Raw genomic sequence first — 24,895 nt, 5'->3', positions numbered from 1 at the left:
GTATAAAACTAAGTTTAATCTCGAAAATTTGTGGGTTTCGGCCTCCTATAGAATATACTCGTGCAGCTTGGACTTCCTTATGGGCAAATGGTTCCCAGTTTACATCTAGTGTGCGGGGAAACCAGGTTCAACCTCAAACATGATACCTTGTGATTAGAATTCCAGTTAAATTGTAAATTCATGTTTTAGGTCCAGTATTGAAAAGAAATGTTAAAACCAACCGAACAAAACACTTCATGGAGTCTGCTTAGAAGATGAAAAAAGGGGAACAATTTACTATAGATGCATATATACATAGTCCTATGTTACCTTATCTTTATGAATTTAAACCCTCCGAAAATGCAAATTTTAGAGTTTATTACACATTTTTATATCCCTACGAGGTATGGAAATGAAATGGGATCTTAAAATTTTACGGCCCACGGATATGCCGTCGAGGCTATAGGAAACGATGATGGTGAGAAATGAATGAAATGATGGAATGAAGAAAGTGGGAGGAAACGGGAGAAACACGAGGCAACCTACGCACAGGGATTTTACTTGGCGCGAGCTGGGATCGAACCAAGGACCCCAAGCACCAGGGCGAACGCTCTACCACTGAGCTACCGCTCCCTCCCGTACGAGTTGGTTGTGGGTTCGTGAGTGTTGCACTCAAGCAAGTGCGCAATTGTGCGACTTGTTAATAACTACAATGGCACATAAGTAAGAGAACATCGTGTAAAAATGCTTCGATTGTGGTAGTAGCATAAGAAAGATACAATTGAAGTGCAGAAATGAAATGAAATCTTTAAGTTTTACGTCCCATGATAATGCCGGCTAGACCAAAGGAAACTATCATAATTGGAAGTGAATGGAATGGTGGAATGAATAAAGTTGGAGGAAACGGAAGAACCCCGAGAAAACCGGTGCACACGGTGTTAGTCCGCCACAAAGTACGCTTGTTGCGAGCAGGGATTGAACCAGGGACCCCATGCACCAGAGATGGACGCTCTACCACTGACCCACCGCGGCCTCTGAAGTGCAGAAATGGTTTTGTGGTAAGTTTTGTGATGTGCTTTCACCAACACAACAGACAGTGCAAACTGAATAAGAAATTTGAAAGTATAAGAAGTGTTGTAGATGTGCCGGGGTTTTAACGAACAAGAAGTGTTTCTGTAGAATAAATTTGGAAGTTACTCGCCGCCCATGTATTTGTGGAAAGTAAATGGAGAGCAGTTTGGCAATTAGTTTATGGGGGTCTACAATGTAACTGACTTTTGTGCTAGGGCCGTACATTAAATAAATAATATCTTAGGAAACAAAGCAAGTAAATGGAGAGCAGTTTGGCAATTAGTTTATGGGGGTCTACAATGTAACTGACTTTTGTGCTAGGGCCGTATATTAAATAAATAATATCTTAGGAAACAAAGTAAGTAAATGGAGAGCAGTTTGGCAATTAGTTTATGGGGGTCTACAATGTAACTGACTTTTTGTGCTAGGGCCGTACATTAAATAAATAATATCTTAGGAAACAAAGCAAGTAAATGGAGAGCAGTTTGGCAATTAGTTTATGGGGGTCTACAATGTAACTGACTTTTGTGCTAGGGCCGTACATTAAATAAATAATATCTTAGGAAACAAAGCAAGTAAATGGAGAGCAGTTTGGCAATTAGTTTATGGGGGTCTACAATGTAACTGACTTTTGTGCTAGGGCCGTATATTAAATAAATAATATCTTAGGAAACAAAGCAAGTTTTATATTCCTTTTTCCCTATATTGACAAAACATTGATTGTTTCCACAATTTCGCATCCCTACTTCGACCGTTGTTCAGCAGTAGAAGAGCACAATCGAACACAAAATTCAATAAATAAATTTTTTAAAAAAATCTTTGGAAAGAAATCAAATGTATACAGCTTTCTCCCTCAACTCTGTGAATTGAATCAAAATATTTCAGTAATAATTATATTTTTTTCTAATTTTTTTATTCTGTATTTCCAATAATTTGATCACACAGGCTTTAGGCATAACATGGATCTATGAAATCCACATTATCTAACTACCACTGTTGGTAATGGATATTATTTTCGACATACGTACATTATGTTTCAATCAACATTTCTGAGAAGAGATTGTACTTTAATTCCGCCTCAAATCCCTGCAAATAATGGGATTTGCAGCTAATACAGCTGTGTATGTGTATGTGTGTGTGTGTACATGCATACATATACTGGTAGAAATTTCTTAGGGGATTTGTGCATACTATGCCATTAATTATGTATTATGGTATTAGTGCGTTATAAGTGGGAAAAACAATAGATTGTGTATTGGCTAAACGATAGTTGAATAGTATAAAAGTGAACATATAAAAATAAAATCTACAGTATTTTAAGCATTTAACGAAATAAATATTTATAAAGATTATACATATCAATTCACTAAGCAGTAGCGGATCTAACCCGGGGCCGGGAGGGCTAGATCCCCCTAATTTTTTGAGTAACAAAAATAATTGAAAGTATTATTTATATATTTTGAAAGTTTATAGTAAGTTGCTTTTTTATTCTTTGTTGGATTTTTTTTTTGGGGGGGGACATTAGATACAGTGTCAGTTGCAGTTTTTATATTATGTAATGTTGTAAAATAATACTTGAGGTCCACAATGTCAACGTCCAACGTAGCAATAATATCCAATAATAGGAGAGAGTTAAGTTCGAAACTTCTGCAGGACAAGGACGCCAATCCTGGGGGGCTCGGGCCCCCCAAAGCTCATGTGAGCCCCCTATTGTATTTATAAATAAATATACAATATTTGGCATAATTTTAATGCAGTTTGTCTAGAAATCCTCATATATATATATATATATATATATATATATATATATATATATATATATATATATATATATATATATATATACAGGGTGGGCCATTTTAATTAATCCACGGAAATATCTGAAAAATGATAAAACATAGAAGAATTTTTTGAAGTACACGTTATATATTGCTAAGGGGGAAAACCAATTCCGCCAAAAGTACCCCTCCCCGCCCCCCCTAAATGGGGGTAACGGGGGGTAACTTTGAAATGTCAAATGGGAACATGGGTCGAGTAATACCTCGTTCGAAAGGTCTTTTAAAATTAAGTAACGCTGTACCAAAAGATGTTTCATATTGTGCACCAGTTTCAAAATGGCTGCCATGATATGGTTCGGAAACTCCAGTACCCGTAGTATGAAAACCATGGAAGGTAAATGAATGGAACAAAATTGAAATACGTAAATATCATAAGGCACATCGAATGATGTAATCCCTGTGGCCTCCCTGAAGAGGTCTTGTGGGCTAACTTCAAAATTTCAATGTCCGACCGGACAACGGTTCGGGCGTACGCTTGACCTACCCAATGCTGTTTGGAAGGCAGACTTCATGCATAGAGAATTGTGCACTAAGTTAACGCGGATGGCCACAGTTACATTTTGATTAACTATTAACATTCATGTCATATTGTGATCTTGAGGGACGAAACGGTGTGTACGTATATCCCCGAAATGCTTCCTGAATAACCAGCACGCATTGCATAAAAGTTTCTCTTTTTTTTTAGTCACTACAGCGTCATCCTTACAAACAAATATTTCAACCACACCATACCTATTTGTAAGGTTAGCCTTAATTTGAATTAAAGTAGAGTTCTGTTTGAACTTTCACTTTACTTTCCACCCCACTCACATACAGAGCACAGGGAGAGATTATTTTGCAGGACTTGGATTTCTCTCTATACATTATGGCAATTTTACTCTAATATTTTTATCTCTGTTGTATTATTCTCGAGCCTTGGAACGCCTCCGTGGTTTTCCTATTTAATTTTCGTTATTTTCATTTATGTCTAACCGTATTCATACTATGGGCACTAGACGTTTTCTTAGACACACTCACCATGTCTTGGCGATCATTTTGAAAACGGTGTCTGATGTCGAAAATTTTCTTACAGAAGCTGTTTGATATTAATTTGTCTATCTAACGTGATGTTACTTGCTTCAAGCTGCTATTTGAAATTTTCAAGTTGGCCCCGGATACCTTTCAGTTGGCCCTTGGAGTCACCCCGACAAGACCTCTTGATGTGCCTTACGTCAGTTAGCTACTCCAGTTTTTCTTTTGTTGAATTATCTCCAATCGCTTTCATACTACGGGTACTAAACCTTTTCTCTGACACGTATACTATGTTTCGGCGGCCTTTTGAGAACACTGCCATTTCACATCAATCGTTTTCTCCTGCAATATGTTAGATTTTGCAAGATTTATCGAACGAGGTACCACTCGACTCATGTTACTATTTGAAATTTTGAAGTTAGCCCACAAGACCCCTTCAGGGAGGCCACTGGGATCACAGGGACTACACCGTTCGATATGCCCTATGATATTTACGTATTTCAATTTTGTTCCATTCATTTACCTTCCATGGTTTTCACACTACGGGTACTGGAGTTTCCGAACCATATTATGGCGGCCATTTTGAAACCGGTGCACAATATGAAACATCTTTTGGTACAGCGTTACTTAATTTTAAAAGACCTTTCGAACGAGATATTACTCGACCCATGTTCCCATTTGACATTTCAAAGTTACCCCCCGTTACCCCCATTTAGGGGGGGCGAGGAGGGGTACTTTTGGCGGAATTGGTTTTCCCCCTTAGCAATATATAACGTGTACTTGAAACATTTCTTCTATGTTTTATCGTTTTTCAGTTATTTCCGTGGATTAATTAAATGGCCCACCCTGTATATATATATATATATATATATATATATATATATATATATATATATATATATATATATATATATACCTTCTACATCTGAATGGTCCCCCCCCCAAATTTACAGAGAAATCGGCACCCTTGCTACAGGACCATGAAAAAATTGTAAACTCATGATATATCTATCATAGTCTGGATTCTGCTACCACCTCCTAAATTTTTACCTCTAACTCCGCCACTGTTATGAAGATGAACAAAATTATATAAGTTAATATAAATCCTCATGCGTAATTTTTGAGGAAATCGAAAAAAATATTTTTGTAACCCTAAAAAATTGAAACTGTACAACCGCGCCATCTATTAAGAAGAAACTGAAGCAGGCCTATACTCTCACTAAGGAGACCACCGAACACTGTATAGTTAATGAGATATGGCCGAAAATTATGGATTTCAACCATTACTTTTTGTTTATCTATGTTACAAAGATGAGATGTATATCAATCGATGGATCACATGAAGCTGAACAAAACTTTGTGCTTCAGGGAAATTGATTATAACCAATGGAAGAACTTATGTTACCACATTTTACCTCGATATCACTACTATCGTTATCAATACTTTGTAAGAAGTTTGGTTTACCAAAACTCTTTGATATATATATATATATATACAGTATATATATATATATCAGTGCTTGCTACGTAAAAATGTTAAGTCCAAAATGGCCTAAACACTTTGGATGTTGGAAAACCTCTTTTATAATACTTTTGATACATGATTTAAAAACATTCAGGTATTTGCAAACATTGTAAGATACTTAATTAACTTTTTAAAAAACTCACCTCACAAAAGCTGAAATGTTTCAATCCTAATTTTTGTCAAACGACTATGATTTACGTCTTTTGGACCTAAACACCTTTTACGCAGCCGGCAGTAATATATACATTCAGTATGTGTGTATGGTATCCGTCCGGGAGCTAAAAAATAAAAATAAATAAAAATAAAAAATAAAAAATTAACAAAAGCCACTTCATGGATCGCCATCAGTTTTGGCCAGGATATAGATCAGAAGTTAGGAATGGTGTTCGTTGAGAGAGCTCATTTCAAATCGAGAATCGAACGTAGTGGAAATAAACTATTTCTAGTTTTAACGTTGGTTTGTATAGAGCAAAAACGGAAATACACAGCGAGAAGCTGTTTTCTGCAACCGATTAAACGTCACAAGAATACATTTGATCTGCATCCTTTCCTTAGCTCTCTGCTAAAAACAAAAGTAATAGTAATCCACTATAACTTAACAGTTTCAATATTCATCTTCATAGAGCAAACACGATAAGAGGTAGTGTTCTAAGAATAAGTACCATGTTCTCTCTTAACCTTCTATTCAAACCGGAAGTGCCAAAAATCAACCACTTCCGGATTTAACGTCATTCGATATACTAAAACAAACGGTAATAGATAACGACAAATGGTTTTCTGCAGTCAAGCAGTCGTTCCAAGAGTATATTCCACCTCTATTCTAACCTCTGTACTAAAACTAGAAGTGGTAGTAGAATTTAATTTGAAAAAAATATCACACCATACAAACCAAACTTCTTTACGTGGATACACGTGACACTTACTTATCTCTCAAACGTTTAAAACATATATGTTTGTGTACGTCGCAACACTTGAGGATGCAGATAAGCTTGTTACAGTGATTACCTTTTCGGAAGATGAACTATACTCAGATTTGCCTACTTTTCCCCCTCAAATCTCTAAATAAAATTCTTCATTTGGCAAAATGAGCTGAAGCTTTTGCTCGGTGGCGCTTGTTCCGTTGTTCGACCTCAAAGCCTAAATTGGTTTCTAAAATTTTGTTTCAAGTTGCAACAAAGTCTCACATTTTAGTCTGCTGTACAGTACGTACTACAGACCACTGGTACAAGAGGGTTTGAAAAGGTAGGGGGACGGTAGGTAGCGGTATGACGTCACGCCGTCCCCTGCCTATCTAAACCAACTAACTCTGTGGCCTATGGAACCCGGAGGTTCAATGTCGCGTTCACAAAAGCTCTCCACTGACTTCTATCCTTAGCTAACTGCATCCAGGTTCTACTTTGTATTCCAATCTCTGCGAGATCCATCTTAATATCCCCTGTCTATCTTTGCCCATTTTATTTATTTATTTATTTTTTTTTCAGCAAATGGGGGATGCCGTACATATTTTAATGAGGTGGGAGGACGTCGTCCCGACCCGTTCTCCCGCACTTTTACCCCTGCTACAGACTATATAAGTTCATGCTTTGTTATGATTTTATAATATTAAATGAGAACAAACTACTTCTAATCAATAGAACTATTAGATAACAGTTCAAGTTTCTTAATTTGATTTATAATTCTTCATTTCTCGTCTTCGTACCCACATTTAATCAGCGATCTTGCCCTCATTAAAGAAAATGAGGTCAGAAGTAACATTGGCATTGAAAATGACACAGATGCTCTTTGCATCTGTCACCCATCACAGATGGCACGTTCTTGGACTGTGACGGATTCATTTGGCAATGATTCGTTTGTTAATGAATCAGTTCTTTTTTTTTTCACAAGGATCAGTAGTATTTGTTTTAAAAACAAACAGTGAGTCATTGTTACGTATCCATGGGAAAGTTCTTGGTGTTGTTGAATCTTAAGGACATCTTTAACACGTTTCATTATGAAGATTCACTTGTAAGTGCATAAAAAAAAGGTCAACTTTTAATGGATTAAGGTTGGTGTAAAGGGACAAGTTTTGCCAATAGATGTCACTACAGTCTTCGTATCTCTCTCATGTATTTTTTACCTTTCACGAAAATTGACAATTTCTCTTACAAATTTTAACGTACATACTTAAAATTTTTGGAGAAGGAACTTCATTACCTATCGAAGGCAATAATCCATGCCGATTTCTTATTTAAAATTTTCTTCATTGTTGAAACAGTTATATTGTTAGTTTGGATATTCCTTTCAACAAACGAGCCATTTCAACCATGAAGAAAATTCTAAATAAAAAAATCGGTACGGATTGTTGCCTTCGATAGATTATAAAATTCCTTCTCTAAAAATTTTAAATCTCTAGGTTGAAATTTGTAAGAGAAATCGTGAATTTTCGTGAAAGGTAAAAAATACATGAGAGAGATATGAAGACTGTAGCGACATCTATTGGCAAAACTTGTCCCTTTAAACTAACCGTAAATATAGGAATTATGATTACTTAGTAATATCCGAATTTTCCCCTTAACCTTCAACTAATGTATAGAAGTATTATGATCTTAACCTTTCCGAATTTCCGCGTTGTAGAAACATTTTCATCCCATGGTTATGTTTTCCTTGTTTACTTTATAAAGCCGGTAGACATTAAGAAACTTATAGAGGAAAAAGCAGAATTTAAAAAGTTTGACGTATTATAGGTATTTCAAAGTCCCTACATAACAGTGTTGGGCAAAATCAATTGAAATCAATTGCAATTGATCAATCAATTGAAAGTAATTGCTGTGGAAATCAATTGCAATTGAATCAATTGCCAATTAATTTCAATTGCAATTGAATTACAGAATTCAATTGCAATTACTTTCCACTGCAATTACTTTCAATCAATTGATCAATTGCAATTGATTCTCCTTTTTTAATGGCCAACTGCAATTAACAATTAACCATTACTTATTTCAATTGTTAATTGCAATTAACAATTAAATTCACAGATTAATTGTTAATTGTTAATTCAATTGAAATTTGCCCAACACTGCTACATAATGAGGAACAGTGATGCCAATTCCTTCAGAGCCGTTTTCCCTTCGCAAGCTTCAGAATTTCCCTTTTCCAGACAAAATTTCCCTTCATCCAAACCGTTCAAGTACTGTATTTAGTAAACGCATTTTCAATCGTTTTTGCTTCCACCCCCTCCCCCAATATCTTATAACCACATACAAGCAAATACCTGACAGCCTTCCTTTGAGCTTACGCTGAATTTGAACTTGATTTGTCGTTTAGGTATCTAAGGCGTCGCGATAGAGGAGGGAAAAGGAGATGAAAGGGTGTAGGTCAGGACCTATGTTAAAGGTGCAATCTCTGCATTTGCCTGGTGTGACTGAGGAAAAACTATAAATACCTCGGTCAGGACGGACAACCTAAATAATTCATAAAAAATATAAAAATAAATATTATGTAAATTTAATTTTTATCCTAGATATCATGATAGATTTTAATAGTAATGTAACCTAAGATACAAAGAAAATATTAAGTATATATTTGGTACGTACTTACTTAAGAACAGCACTTCCATATTTACTGAAACGAATACGAACAGTTACAAAGAAAACTCTAGCTGCTACTGTCTTTAGCTGTACACGAGGAATGTTCGTAAGCACAATACAAACTAAATCAAAGTTTAGAGATGCGGAATTCTTAAGAATTTATAATTCTGTGCGCACAGTCACCAGAAAATTGTAAACTCACAATCTCTCACTGGCTGCAGCCAATTTTGAAATTGCGGGTCTTGCATCCCTTCAGGTCCAAATTTTTTAAACTGCTCACGAGGAACTTTCTCCTCCCGGAGAGTTCATTTCTTTTTGCCCGTTTTTTCACTGGAGTTCATGCAGATTCAAGCGAACAACTGCCGTCTTCCATTCTGTTACCACTTAACAGTATGGTATGCTGGTGATATAACACTTCAGATCGTTTTAACAGTTGCAAGAAACGTAAGCCAGAGCTACGGACTAAACTGCAAACTCACCAACACAGCACGTCCCGGACACGAATCCAAACCAAACCGTTATAATAGTTGGAATGACAATTTAATTCAGAAATATTTCATCTTATTGCATTGCATTTAATTCAACAATGGGAAGATTAATTTTGATAAAAGATTTTAAAATATGTTATGTTGATCGATGTGTAATGTTGATAAATATTAAAGAATGCAAAGCAAGATAACTTGTGAGAATTTATGTGAAATATGTGCAACGGATTGTTTGGAACAAATAGGATGTTGAATTTATACTGAATTTTAATGAGTTTAATCAGATACGTAAATACATTCAATCCATAAATGACTGAAGAAATGTTCAAATTTCCCTGCAATATTGAGAAATTACAAGCAATTTCCCTTTTTCCCTTTTCTCCAAAATTTATTCAAAATTTCCCTGCGCCAAGGGAAATTTCCCTTCAATTGGCATCACTGATGAGGAAAATCAAATTCTACCGGTCTATCCGCCTATTTACACAAGCAGACCTCTGTCGGGGAAAGTTTGACAGATTTGAACAGAACATATGCATGGCTTTAAGAGAGATTTAGCAAATAAATACATTAAGGTTGGTGTAAACGGACAAGTTTTGCCGATAGATGTCACTACAATCCTCATATCTCATCTATTTTTTACCTTTCACCAAAATTTACTATTTATCTTTTAAATTTCAATCTAGAGAATTCAAATTTTTAGCGAAGGAACTTCATAACCTATCGAAGGCAACAATCTCTATCGATTTTTTTTTTAAAGAATTTTCTTCATTGTTAAAACAATTTCATACTTAAAGGTTTGGATATCCATTCCAACAATGAAGAAAACTGACAATAAAAAATCAGCACGGATTGTTGCCTTAGATGGGTTATGAAGTTCCTTCTGTAAAAAAACTTGAAGTATGTAGGTTGAAATTTGTAAAAGAAATTGCGGATTTTCATGAAAGATAAAAATACATGAGAGAGAGATACGAAGACTGTAGTGACATTTGTCGACAAGACTTGTTCCTTTAAACCAACCTTAAATCTAAATATATACTTTCTCCCTATTTTTAATTATAAATCAGCATTAGAACTCAAAAAACCCTATGGCTCTTAGTTAGGAAGTATTTCTTATCATATTGGTTCCATTCGCATTTATTTATAGCTTTGCCGATCGGATATCAGTACTTCTAATTGCAGATTGATTCAAGATTACCTTACCATGCTCAGTGGTGTTATTCAAATTATTTAACAATCGGTTCTGTATAGAATATACAGGGTGTTTCAAAACAACACCGATAAAGATTGGGATAACCCTGACACCAAAATAAGACAAAAAAACATAGAATAACCTGGGTGCACAAATGCTTCCTTTCGAAGTTATAGGCTGTCGGAAATATGAAAAAATGAATTTTAAAGGTTCATAGCTGTGGGACATACCGTAGTCGGGTCAAGACTTCACGTAGGAATTAGTATGTGCCCTATCCAAATATCCAAGCTTCAGAATCCTGCGGTACTTCCACAATAATTTTCATAGAGGTAGTTGGAGAATACTTCAAATTATATACTCGTAACCAAACTCTCTCTATAAAAATTGTTGCGTGAGTACCGCAGGATTCCGAAACATATATTTTTGGATAGCACACATACTACTAGTTCCTAAGTGCAGTGTTAACCCGATTACGGTAGCTCCCATTCACCACTACACTCATGTGATCCCAGTTCTTATTTTTGATATCTGAGCATTTAAGGTTAAGTAATAAACGCTTATGTTTTGTTCTCAGAGATTACATGTTTAACACTGTAGCTGTAAGAATTTCTAAAAACAAAGATAGTTAAATTAGAATGCACTGTTTCTGGGTATAACTGGGCAAAATTTACTGTTATGTCTGGATATAACAAACGGTACTGCGAACTGGAAATAATTTAACAATCTGTTCTAACGAATCGGTGCGAACCGGCTGAATAGAACCATTGACCATGCCAAAATAACATTGAAAATTCTCCGTCCGTAGAACTGAACTTGAGAACCCTTAGATCCAAAGACATGTATGCTACCCAATATGCAAAATTCTAGTATTCCTCTTCTGTTACTCCGTCAAATATGAATAATTTCTTGACAATCACAAAGTAGATAAACGTGATTGTTTTTCATAACAGATTGCTCTCGTACTTAACAAAGAAGGTAAAGTATAATTTAGAGATGTATATATGAACTTCAAGAGTGCATCAAATGAAACGTTTGTGTATAAATACGTATGTGTTACATGGCACGGTTTCACAGCATATTTTTTAAATTGAATGTTTCATTAGCTTGTTACGAAAATAGGAGAGAAAATTTATGGAGGCTGAGCAAAAAAAAAAAAAAAAAAGAAAAAGAAATGATAGAGTACACTGTTTCTATCATTTCATACCTATTTAATTAATTATAAGAACCATATTTCAGTAAATAATTAATGCAATAAAGAGGAAGAAAACAAAGTAAATAAATAAATAAATAAAGGAAAACAATATAAAATAAAGAAAAAACAAAAAGAAAAACGAATTGTTTCTTAGTTGATCACTCTTCTAGAACATATAGGCCTACCTTGTATTGATAAATAAGAATAATGCATAAAATATGTATGGATTTAATGTAGAATAAATTTAGGTAGAAAACGAAAGAATCTGTAGTTGATAGACAGTACTAAAACAGAATATTCCTATGTAAAAATTTAGAGGTTAGCTGAAAGCCGCGGTGCATGTAAGCTTCTCAATTTGAGGCAAGCGAATTGCTAATCATGGGAAAATACCCGTTGTCATGATACAATGATAGAAGACGGTTAATAGTACACACAAAATATGAAGTGGCTTTTTGTACGTACTCAGGCTTCAGAAAGATCTAATTTCATAAAACACGTGTCTATTACATTTATTACAATTAATAAATTTTTAATAGTTTGTTATAACTTAATATTGACTGCTATTTTGTTTTACCCTTTAACAGTGGATGCAAGACCTGGCCCCAGAGGAGAAGACACAGTACCTTTTAATCCTGACGATTGTTTCCTTCCAAAGAAAACTGGTCCTTGCAGAGGATTCTTTCAGTCATATTACTTCAATCCTGGTACTAAGAGATGTGAACCTTTTGTCTGGAGTGGCTGTGGAGGAAACAAAAACAAGTAAGATAACTTGTCAATACTTATATATTTTACTGCTATGGTTAAATTCATATTTTATTTTGAAATGTTAAAGATTAGTAATGTTTAACTTTTACTAGGTTCATGTTCCTCGACTAAGAACTATGGGCAAGATGAAAGAGTTAAATGCTTTGTCTATTCATTCTCCCTTGTTTGATCTAGTAATTCAACCGTTCTTGTCCATAAAGCACATGTTTACGGGATGACTTAAAACTCCCATACTTTTCTGAGACATTGACTCTCGTAATAGAAACTTTAAGAGTAATGAAAATTTCCAGGGGGTTTCCCTTAGATTTTACTGTTAACTGGGTGTCACGGAACAATATTTAGATCACCAAAAGTTATCCTCTGATTATCCCACAAATAATCTAGAAATATCCCAAATAGAATCCCGTTTCCGAGACATAAACAGACAGTAAATTTCTTCAGGATGACGATGGACGTCCACTGGGAGAAACGGGATGGCCAAGTGAGTTCTGATGGATAAAATCTTGTTCTTGGGTTTTCCCGTAGTTCTTTCATTTCCTCCCACATTATACCAGTTTCTTGATTATTACTCTCCTTTATCTTAAAGAGCATAAACGTTAGGCGTAGAACTAGAAATTTAATTTCACTTCATTCAATAGCTTCTGTGGAAAAGCATGGCTGGGGAGGTCGATTGTACAGAACAACACAGTATTGGTAATTCGGCGGAAATTTCGGAGGAACTTGTAGGAATGATTAAAAAATGGATCAAAAGGTTGCGATCTTGATCAATAATTAGTTTTTGGACCAGGGGCCACAAAATTTTTGAACTGCCCCGAAATCGAGTTTTCGTATTTTTTCCGGAATAAGCACATCATACTGAATTCAGTGATAGTTTGTGTTTGGCTAGACATATGTAGTTCTCTAGATATAAGGCGTACAAGAAAATTTTTGATTGGAATATATTGGATCTTTTGCTCAAAAAAAAAAAAAAAGAAGAAGAAGAACAAGCTCCTTGACAATTGTCTGGGGAGGGCGTTTATAGGTGGCCTTGTCCTCGGTAGTAATTTTCAAGTTAGTTGATATTTATGTAAGACACAAGCAGACTAATGAATATTGTTTCGCCTAAATAGTGAAACGGGCGTAACGTCCATGAAAAGTATGGAAACACCGTTTCCCCTTAATAAACATTATAAATAACACAATAATAAATATAAATAATACAACAATGATTTAAGAATAATGCAGAATATTAAGAATATTCTATTAGATATTCGGAATATGTAATAGACACAATAGGTTATCCTAAGTGAAGAAAATAAAGAAAAAACGTTACACCACTCAATACTATAATCACTTTTAGTATATTCAATATTTTAGTAATTCTATTCGGTGTGGAAATTTATTAAACAAACTAACTATTAAACTAAAAATATTCGCAGATTTCGCAAATTTTTTATCTAGAAAGAATTGCAAACATAATCTTTAAAATTAAAGTGTATATTAGCTTGTAGAAAAGGGAAAATTATGCGCTGAGTTGTGTGGTCTTGCATCTTAAAGCCATTGCCCAAGGAAATTTCTTGAAAATACAAGATCACGCAATTACAGAATGAAAATACTATTAAAAAGAATAAATTTTACAAAAAAAAAAAGAAAGAAAATGGCGAGAAAGTACTGCGAGGTAATATAACAAATGATAGTAGCTGTGAAGTGAGTGCATTTCTTCTTTCATAATGCCTTATGAATAAGTTCAAGGTCATCGTAACTTTCTACATTCACCTTCCATTTCAGAGCTTTCATTGCCAAGAGAAATGCCAAAATTGCCTCGTATAATGAGAAAGCCATTGTTTTTTTTTTCATTAATTTTGTTTTTTTTTATATAAACACAATAATTGCACTTTCAAGTGCATATTAGGAGGCAAGTAGGTCTGCTAATATACTTTTGAATGAAGGAAAAATATTCTCTACTTGGCCTGTCAGTACTTTCCAGCCATAGAATAATCTGTTGCAAGATGTTTTTGTTAAGTTCATTCACAGCCGCAGAGAAAACAATTGTGTTTTATTGCAGTATTTTTTTCTAAACGTTTTTGTATGCGTTTGTCTGTTCATTTCTTTTATAATTTGTAAAGAAAGTCACGCAACTATAACTTGACACGTGTAACTACAAAATTAAGAACATTAAAAAGCATCACGAAATGCAACGTAGTTGGAAACATGCATTATATATATATATACAGACAGTGGTGTATTTAGGATTTTGTTTCGGGGGGCTATGCACAACACATGAACAAGCACTTATACTTTTCCTTTTGGATGCCGACAAACTTTAATGAAGTTTTGCATATAACAAATTTATTTCGGGGGGCTTGAGCCCGATAGCCACCCCCTAAATACGCCACTGTATACAGACATTAAACTTAAAATACAGTGCATATATATATATATATATATATATATATATATATATATATATATATATATATATATATATATATATATATATATATATATATACGTATAACGACTTTGAAAGTTTTATGTCTTACAGATCAGAAAGTACTGCATCAAAAGCAAATTTGATACGCCGCCATGTCTCACATTACACATACTAGTATGTGCAATACTTCTCCAATATCGTTGTCTTCAGTGACGCTCATGATTTGTATAATTGGTTACCTTTGATAAACGTATTTTTTTGACACCGGCGCTAATTGAGACGTAGGTCTACTTTTAAATGTGGGATTCAAACCACATGAACTCCCACCAGCAATCGAACTAGGTGCCCACGAAACAGAATTTTCGGTTTGAGACGATTGAAGACAAAGCTCTTCTAGTAAAAGCAGATATACTTCTCAAGACGATAGAAGCAAGTTTACTTTCCGAGACGAGAAATAATTCTTCCTATTGAAGCAGATATACTTTCCGAGACGAGACAATTCTTCCTATAGAACCAGATATACTATCCGAGACGAGACAGAACTATTCCGATAGAAGCAATATAGACCTACTTTTCGAGACGAGACAGAGCTCTTCCGACAGAAGCAGATATACTTTCCGAGCCTTGAAATAGCTTCAAATCTTGTCTCATAGGCAAACTGAAATCAAAGTCACTCGCTGCCGAAGGCTCGGATGGTAACCATATTAGCCAGTTCTACGAGCCTCAGGCCATGTTGGCCTATACTTGAGATTCGAGCTCCGTTTGATCTGAATTAGCCAGCGATATGCAACGTAACAAATCAGGACGTCATTTAAATTCATTTAGCAATCCGAAGAGGATGGGCTTTTGTCATTCTCATCTCGTTATCCAACTTTGAATCTTATGGCTAGTAATCCTGACTAAAGATTTTCTTAGTCTTACCAGGCTAACGCAGAGACCCTGGAGGTTCCGGCTTTCTTCTAAAAATTGCTTTCATTCTTCGAAGCAAGGACACAGTGGCTCAGATGTAGTGCTCTTACCTCTGGTGTAGGAGGTCCCTAGTTCGATCTCCGGCCAATTAAATTCCTGGTGGACAATATCGTATCCGTGGGTTTTCTCGGGATACTCCCGTTTCATCCCACTTTCTCATTCCACCAAATTCTTTCATCATCATTCACTTGCCTTAATCATTGTCTCCCTTAGCCTAAAGAGCATAAATCGTGGGACGTTAAATTGAAAGATTTCATTTTTTTCTTAAATCATTTCTTATTTATTTTTAACTTGTCTGATATGCTGCTAAGATGTCTATTATCGAGGATGAAACCGTTTCTTTTTTTAAAAAAAATCTGAATTATAGTTCCACTGTTCTAGTGGTTAGCGCGCATGCATCTTTGGTGTATAGGACCCTATGTTCGGTTCCTGGCAGAAAGCCTTGAAAATGTTAAAGCATTTACGGTAGTGACGAGATTAGGGAAGGAAAGGAGTTGAGCGGTTTCCAGTATATTTGCCTACTTAGCTTATTTCCCATCCTCCATTCGACTGCCTGCTAGACATGTTATATTTTAATATAGGTTAAATAATACAAATCTATTATTTTCTCCCCCCCCCCCCCCGAAGAAACTTTTCTACCTCAGAAGTTAAAGCTGATGTCATTACTGCATTACCGTGGTTCAGATTTCATCTCAAGTGTGGATCTATGTCTCATAGAGTCTCTACTAAAAAGGAACTCGAAACTTTAACACCGACAATTGAAACGCTTAGAGGATATAGGTGTTATGCTACATTTTTTCGAAAATTTGGATTCTGGCATTTCATGCACGTGTTATACGTTAGTTACGCTACATAATACATCATTTAGTGAGTTCTCGTTCCAGTGAAGAGATTTGCAAACGATGAAGGGTGTATGTTAACAGACATAAATGTGAAAGTAAATTTTCCCGAAATGTACAATTTGTTACATACCATCTTTATCCCCTAACCGCTACAAATATTTCTTCTCTCTCAGGAAATTTTAAAGGCTAATCAAATGAAATGAAATGAAATCTTTAAGTTTTACGTCCCACTGTTATACTGGCTACGCTAAAGGAAACGGTGAAATGAAGAAAGTGGGAGGAAACGGAAGAAGCCGGAGGAAACCCACGCACACGGTGTTTGTCCACCACAAAGTTTACTTAGCGCGAACTGGTATCGAACCAGGTACCCCATGCACCAGAGGTAACCGCTCTACCTCTGAACCACCGCGGCCCAAAAGGCTAATCGAGTTTATAAATAGTACATGCATTCATGTAAACGTAAGAAAAAATAATACTAAATGAGTCGAATTAAAATACTTTATTCTCCAAGTACGGTACCCTAATTTTACGAAATAAAGAGCTGTTCATATATATGAGTTTTTTTTAAGTGTATATGACGAATATTAAACGCGTTAAACGGAGAATCCTTGAATTTTGTCAGCATTCGATTCAAGTGAACGGTGACAGGGCTTCCTTTTTCTGTATTATTATTATTATTTTCTGAAGGTGTGGGTACATTTTTTCGATCCTATATATTCAAAACTTCTCCTATCGCTATCTGCTTCTGCCATTCTCTAACCACAAAGTAGCCAACTCGTGACAGAAAAATATCACTATATAATATAACTGTATCTCCTCAAGTCGACAAGTCGCTACTAAGAGGCACACAAATTTTCTCGTAATTTAAGAAAGAAAATGTATTTCAAAGACAGTTGGAAATCCATTTATTTCTTTCGAATATATTTTCAAACGAATATGTGTGTATAAAGTGAGTATGCATTGTGGCTGAAATGAAATAAATGGATTTCAGTTTATCGTGCTATGATTATGCTCTTTAGGCTATAGGAGACGGATGATTAAGCCAAGTGAATGATGATGGAAGAAATGGTGGAATGAAAATGTGAAAGGAAACGGGAATACCCCGAGAAAACCCCCGAACACCATGTTGTCCACTACAAACTTACTTGCCCGAGGATCGAATCGGGGACCTCACCGCACCAGAGGTAAGCGCTCTAACGCTGAGCCACCTTGCCATCTACATTGTGGCTCGTTACAGTAGAATCCTTTTTTTAAAAAATCACCCTTATCTCTCATTTATGGTTACAGTAGAATCATTTTTTTAAAAAAAATCACCCTTATCTCTCATTTAATGGGTTCTCATTTATGGTTACAATAGAATCATTTTTTAAAAAAAATCACCCTTATCTCTCATTTATGGTTACAGTAGAATCATTTTTTAAAAATCACCCTTATCTCTCATTTATGCTTACAGTAGAATCATTTTTTAAAAATCACCCTTATCTCTCATTTATGGTTGCAATAGAATCATTTTTTAAAAAACACCCTTATCTCTCATTTATGGTTACAGTAGAATCATTTTTTTAAAAACAAGACACCCTTGTCTCTCATTTATGGTTACAGTAGAATCTTTTTTTTTTTTTTTTAAAAAAAGACACCCTTGTCTCTCATTTATGAGTTCTCATTTATGGTTAAAGTAGAATCATTTTTTTTTTTAATCACCCTTATCTCTCATTTATGAGCAATTCTCAAACAGTGTTTCGCGATCGAACCATTGAAATACCGAGAGAAAGTTTCAATATTGAAAGTAATTAATGATAACAAAATCCCAATGCGGAATAATTAGTTTTCATTTTCTGAAACAGTTAGTATTTTCTGCTATTGAATTGCATTTCACTTGCACGTCGTAATGTTTATTTATGATCTAAAATACAAAATAACTTCGAATCAGCTATGAAAAGGGTTAATTTTTTCTTACAGATGCCTCGTAGGATTTTACCTAGAGTACACAGTTAGTGAGTCAGCGACTGAGAAAGGATAGGAAAAACTAATACTCTATTGCCTACTCTTGTTTTTAACTGAATTTCCTAAAGAAATAAGTGTACTCTCTCACATTTCAAAAGCTTTTCTTGTAAGCATATGTATCGCAATAAGTGCGATGTTATTCACGACAAATGTATATGATCTGGAATTCAACTATAGACCCCTACCATTAGAGACGAGTACACTCCTAGTGAGCCACCATGTCCCTTTTTATAATTCTACCTGAAACAGTATGTTCATGTATGCTAAGAGCAAAGGCATGTGTTGATATTTTTTACAGTTTTTTTTTTTAAACTAACCAAATACAGAGATGTCTTTCTGTAGATAATTGCCTATTTTCTCGGCGACCTCTATATTAAGTTCATGAATGAGCACATAAAAATAACATTCTTTTATATTTTTTTAAAGATAAAAAAGCCTTCACATACAAACTGTTACTCCTATATGCCCAACAATTAAAAAAAAACAATAGTTAATAGTAAATATCTCCAAATTTCTATTTCTCCATTGCTAAACAGTGAAGTACGCTCATATTCAATATTATTATTAATAAATTACATTGAAACAATACCGTTTAAATTACAAATTAACCATCATGATATATTGTTGTAGAAATCAAAGGCGCACTCGCGGGGAGTACACTGTGTCCAGACCCCTCCCCAAAACTTCCTAACTCAAACTATATTTGTACACTTTCTCAATAAAACTCTACTTGTTTGACAGGGAAATGATTGATGTAGCATGAAAATTTGATCTTGAACTTCATCTGTACTCCTCTTATACGGGAGCCCCTTTGGCTCAGTGGTAATGTGCTTACCTCTGATGGGTGGTGTCCGTGATTCGACTCCCGGTGAAGTAAGTTTTTGTGGTGGACTTCTCGGGGGTACTCCCGTTTCCTCCCACTTTCTCATTTCACCAGTTATGGCATAATCATTCACTTGCCTTAATCATCGTCTCTCTTTGCTTAAAGAGCATAATCGTTGGACGTTGAGCTGTAATTATTCATTTCATTTTTTCTTTCTCTTATAAAAACAATCTAGTTCTATCATTTTTTTTTCTGAAAATATAGGTGGAAGTATTTTACAATTACTTATCGTCTTTTCGGTTGCAGAGTTCTATCCGTTCAATACTTACATAGATGTAGAATTTGAAGTATTGGACCTCACCCCAAAAGCTTGAGCTCTCCCAACAAAAAATTCTGGCTGCGCGCCTGGTAGATATACACAAATATTAATGCTAAAATCTAAATGCTGTTACGGCGCTTGTCCTATTTCCAAATAATTAAATTGAAAAATTGCAGTTTTAATTGCAATTAAACAATATTCTACCACGTATTTATTACTGTAGAAATACACAAATATTAATGCTAAAATCTAAATGCTGTTACGGCGCTTGTCCTATTTCCAAATAATTAAATTGAAACATTGCAGTTTTAATTGCAATTAAACAATATTCTACTACGTATTTATTACTGTAGAAATACACAAATATTAATGCTCAAATCTAAATTCGTTACGGTGCTTGTCCTATTTTCAAATAATGAAACTGAAATAATGCAGTTTTTTTAAAGTTTCAACCAAATCGTTCCAATAATATTAAATCTTCAAATTTCCTGCACGTCAACGCCATCTATTGGCATCAGGCACATAGACAGCGCCAGTACTGACATCTAGTTGTTTAATGGTAAATGTAGAGTAATTAACGTTACTTCACAGATTGACATGATTTTACATTACAAATTGAACTTACGCCTCTCAATTTCTCTCTCTCCTGACTTCGAGTTTTTAATTTTCAAAATTTTGATTACGATATTACAGTGTCTCTTAATTCATAACAGATCATATTTGTATAGTGTAAAGTCATCGAGATTTGGCAAAGTCAGAATATATGCATCAAGCAAAAGTGAGATAAATATATTAAGAAAAGGTCGCCTGACTCGTAATAGACCTAAAGCATTCTGTGTATCAATATGGTCTCACATATCTAATTTGATTACTTTCCTTTCCCCCTCTTTGTAGATAAATGAGGCGGGTAAATATCGTTCTTTTAGACAAATGTAGATTTCACAGAGGTTACTTCCAAGTGTTCGTACCTCAGCTTCTAATTGGAATAGTCTAGGCACGTGAAATAATAAGGAGGATACGCGGAAGAGAAAATTCAGCAAATTTATGACTTAGGCCTACACACATTCAGTGAACTGTCGCCTCATCAACGTGGACGAGGAAAATGCCCCCCAAGTAAGGTTTCTTATTTAGTTCTGGTACCCTGTACATTATAAATTAGCTCATCAGTGTTGTAAACCATAACCTATCTTTGGATCAAAAATTATACTCATCCATAAAATTATATTGACGATTGTCTACAAGACAAAGGCTCATATTGGGGCCATGGTGGCTTAGCGCACTGGCGCGTGAGGTCTCTGGCTTGATCACAGCTCGCGCCAAGTAGGGATTTGTGGTGGACAAACACTGTGTACGCGTGTTATCTCGAGGTTTCCTCTCACTTTCTTCATTCCACCATTTCACTCATTATCATCATCATCGTCTCCTATAGCCTTGAAGCATAATCATGGAGCGTAAACTTTAGAAAAAAGAAAAGTTGAAGTGTCTCGTTTCAGTAAATGTTGTGATAGTGATGTCTTATTTCGGAAAGTATATTTCGCGTTCTTGGCACGCAAAGGTTCTATGTCTAATTTTAGAAATTTTACAGGAGAGCAAAAATAATGGACACAGGACAAAGGACATATGGCATAGGACAAAATGTCATTCATTATTTCTTGTAAATAATAACGATTTCGTACGCTTTTTTTGTCGCCATGTGAAAGAGCACATCATGCGCCATCTATAAGTATAAAAAACTCAATTTCGAAAAAAAAAATGGACTTGGAACCTTTGCGCTCTATGGATGCGATTTGTTTCTTAAGAAATGTCCTCTGTCTCGTCTCATTTGAAATTTTATTGATACTTGGCTAAGGTAGGGGGATGCAGTTTGGTTTGAAGTGACCGTCTTTAAAAAAAAAAAAAAATCATTTTAAGCTTCCGAACTTGTGTCCACCTGTCGGCAGATACCCGAACAAAATTAGTAAGAAACAGGGAGTGCGTGAAAGGATTACAGATTAAGCGTCATACAACTAATCCCATCTCGGACCTTTTCCATGATTGAGGGCCGGAAATGGGAGGTTCTGTCTCCGGGACTTGGTTTAGTATGTTCCTCACAAAAGGCGATAGTGGTATCCATTTAGCCACGAAGTGTCTTTGAGATCTTGCTCATAAATAGGCTTTCAGTTGTGTTTGTAAGGTTGACATACTGACTCAGAGTCGCGTAACGTAATAAGTGCAAACAGTTAATTCTACTAAAAGGTCGCGGATACCGTTATAACTACCATAATTATACTATGAGATCAGCATTGTTTTTTAACATCACAGTTGAATTAAATTTATACTGTCTCATTTTTTGCTTATGTTTTTATTACGTAGCATCAAAGGATTGAGTTATTAATAATTAAATCTTCAAGGTTGCTGATTACGTAATTCCATTAGTTTGGGAAACAAATCGACAATGTTGTCAGATACATTACCTTGCACATAGTACGTGCTAACTCAAACAGTTACTGTGTAATTTTTGTTACTGTTACTTGTTTTATTATTATTATTATTATTAGTGGTAGTGTTTCTGCAATGTAGTATCGAACCAAGGAAACCTCGTTGAGAGGAGGGTCATAAATTATTATAGAAATTGGAAGAAAACGGAAGCACCCGAGAAAAGATTTACACACATAACATTGTACACCAGTAACTTTCATGCGCTGAAGTCGACTGAAACATTTTGCTGCGCGCCACAGTGCCCCCAAGAGTTCAACTGACCAATGTGTAATTTCAAATAGCTTCATTATTTTGAGGGATTTGTATCAACTTCCTCCTAATGAAACCAACGTTCTAGCTGCATCGCTTCCCGTACGATCAGTGTAGAGTCTGATCAGAGGACAGCTAGGTAACCTTCATGCTTACCTAATGGTGTTGACATTGCAGGAATCAACCCAACGTCGTGAGGATGATTGTGGAGCTACTTGAAAGAAAGAAGTACCAAATTCCGACCTAGTATGAAATTCCAAACTCACCACACATCACCCAATAGGCATAAATTTCACATGCGTTGGTAGGCCCTGTCCACCTAAGGCTGTTGCGCCAGAAGTTTAGATATTTCCTCATAACCGAATCTAGATATTTGTGCAGGAACATACACACCGGGTGGGTCTGGACCAGCCGAAAACCCGACTTTTCCGTACATTTAGTCAAATTTTTAGGATAACTTTACAAAAGTTTATTTAATTTATCCTCATATTGAATTTAGACCCCCCTTCCGAATATTTGGAGCACTCCTGAAATAAATTTGTGGGTACGTGCCTGTATCTGTGTACGCTTTGGCCAGTTAACATATGGCATGTTCAGTGCACAATGAAATCAAGTCCAGTTTTGGTTATTTTTGATATATTCTATCTTTAAGATCACTATCTGAAGTTCCTTCCAGAGGTTAAAAGACTCATATTATAATGTAAAATTAGCATTGACTTTTCTATGTATTTAAGCGTTGTGCTCTGAACTCTTAATATACACACAAATATTAATAGGAAATACTAGCTAAGAATACAAATTAAGATTAACACGAATATTTTATTCATCATGAGAAATCAAATGCATAACTACATACAAATCTTTTAGGAATTCAGACATATTCAAAAGTGCCGGTACTTAATAATTGACTGTGGTACAACAAAATTATTTTTAAAAATTGTACATTGCTGAAAACTAGCTAATTAGAATAGCCACGTATAGGGAAGGAATAGTAATTGTAGACTCCACGTCATGGAATTTAACCAATTAGAACCATAGCTCCCGATATTGAGGTTTCCTAATAGTTTCATAATATGAACCTCTACATCAAAATTAGCACGATTGATTTTTTAAAAAGTACTTCTAGAAAATAGGTAATTTTTCTTGCTTCTTTCAGTTTTCCCGTTTCTTCGGTTGCAAACTTTTGCGTACAGTGAATTTTAACATAATCTAGTTGATCTAAGGGTTTTTTGTAATAATTTTTCAAGAAGATGCAATTCAGAATTATCATATAAATTATTCTATTAGCATGGCACATAAATATAAAATTACAGAATAATATACGGGATGTACAGAATTAGCATCTCCAAAATTTGCTGGTTCTAATATTTGAAGATCAATCAATATTCTCTAGACGGCAGCAAATACCAAAGTACGAATTTAGGATTTTCTTCTGAACGAAGGCAGTGATACTTGTTCGTCAAACTATTACCGTTAGCAATCATAAGAATTGGTTGAATAAAATGCCTTTGCATACAGTTGCCATATGTGTACGGACTGTTTGTATTTTTGGGTCCGCGTCCGTGTCCGTATCGTACAAAGCATGAAATAGGAAAATGTCCGTATTTGACAATTTTTGCAGCTGCACGAAAATTTCCGAGTCGGGAATCGCTAAAATCTCGGACGACAAGAATTGTTTTCATTATATACTTTAGTTACTATTAATAAATTATGTTATGTTTTAAAAAAGTGTCTCATTTTACAATTCCAAGGTTCTTTCGGTTAGATTTAATATACGTAATCTAATGGTATGATTTATTATATTTTTGTTAAAGAAAAAAAAATAAAATATGTTAGTTTCCAATAGTGTTTTAAGTATTACAGTAAACAATTGTGTGATAACCTGAAAAGGTGATTTTTCGGTAAGAAATTTCAAAATATTTATTCTGTGATTATTCACCGTGTCTTTGATGGGTCGTCATTTTAAGGTTTGTCCGTATTTTGAATCGAAAAATTATGGCAACCCTACCTTTGCACAAACACGGAATGATGGAGTCATGCTTTCTGAGTAAATGGGTAAAACAAATCTCAATATTACAAAATTTGAACTGGGTATAAATTAAAAAATATTTTTTTTATTTAATTAAAAAGCAGAACAAAATTGAACGAAAGTTTTATTTAATTATTTTCGGTAGTAA

The 24,895-nt window shown here is 35.0% G+C and overlaps 1 protein-coding gene across 1 annotated transcript in view; it reads left to right on the top strand.

The window, feature by feature from the left end:
• LOC145668154 (BPTI/Kunitz domain-containing protein-like) overlaps nt 1–24,895 on the top strand; it is a 56,116-nt gene that overhangs the window by 11,473 nt on the left and 19,748 nt on the right. The window contains exon 2 of the mRNA XM_081735745.1: nt 12,441–12,615. Within this exon, the coding sequence (XP_081591871.1) occupies nt 12,441–12,615 (175 nt within the window). The remainder of the gene's footprint in view (nt 1–12,440; nt 12,616–24,895) is intronic.

Source organism: Thermobia domestica, chromosome 13 (assembly GCF_964235325.1).
Source record: "Thermobia domestica chromosome 13, izTheDome1.hap1.1, whole genome shotgun sequence".
NCBI lineage: Eukaryota > Metazoa > Arthropoda > Insecta > Zygentoma > Lepismatidae > Thermobia > Thermobia domestica.
This window is presented reverse-complemented; position numbering and strand designations above follow the sequence as displayed.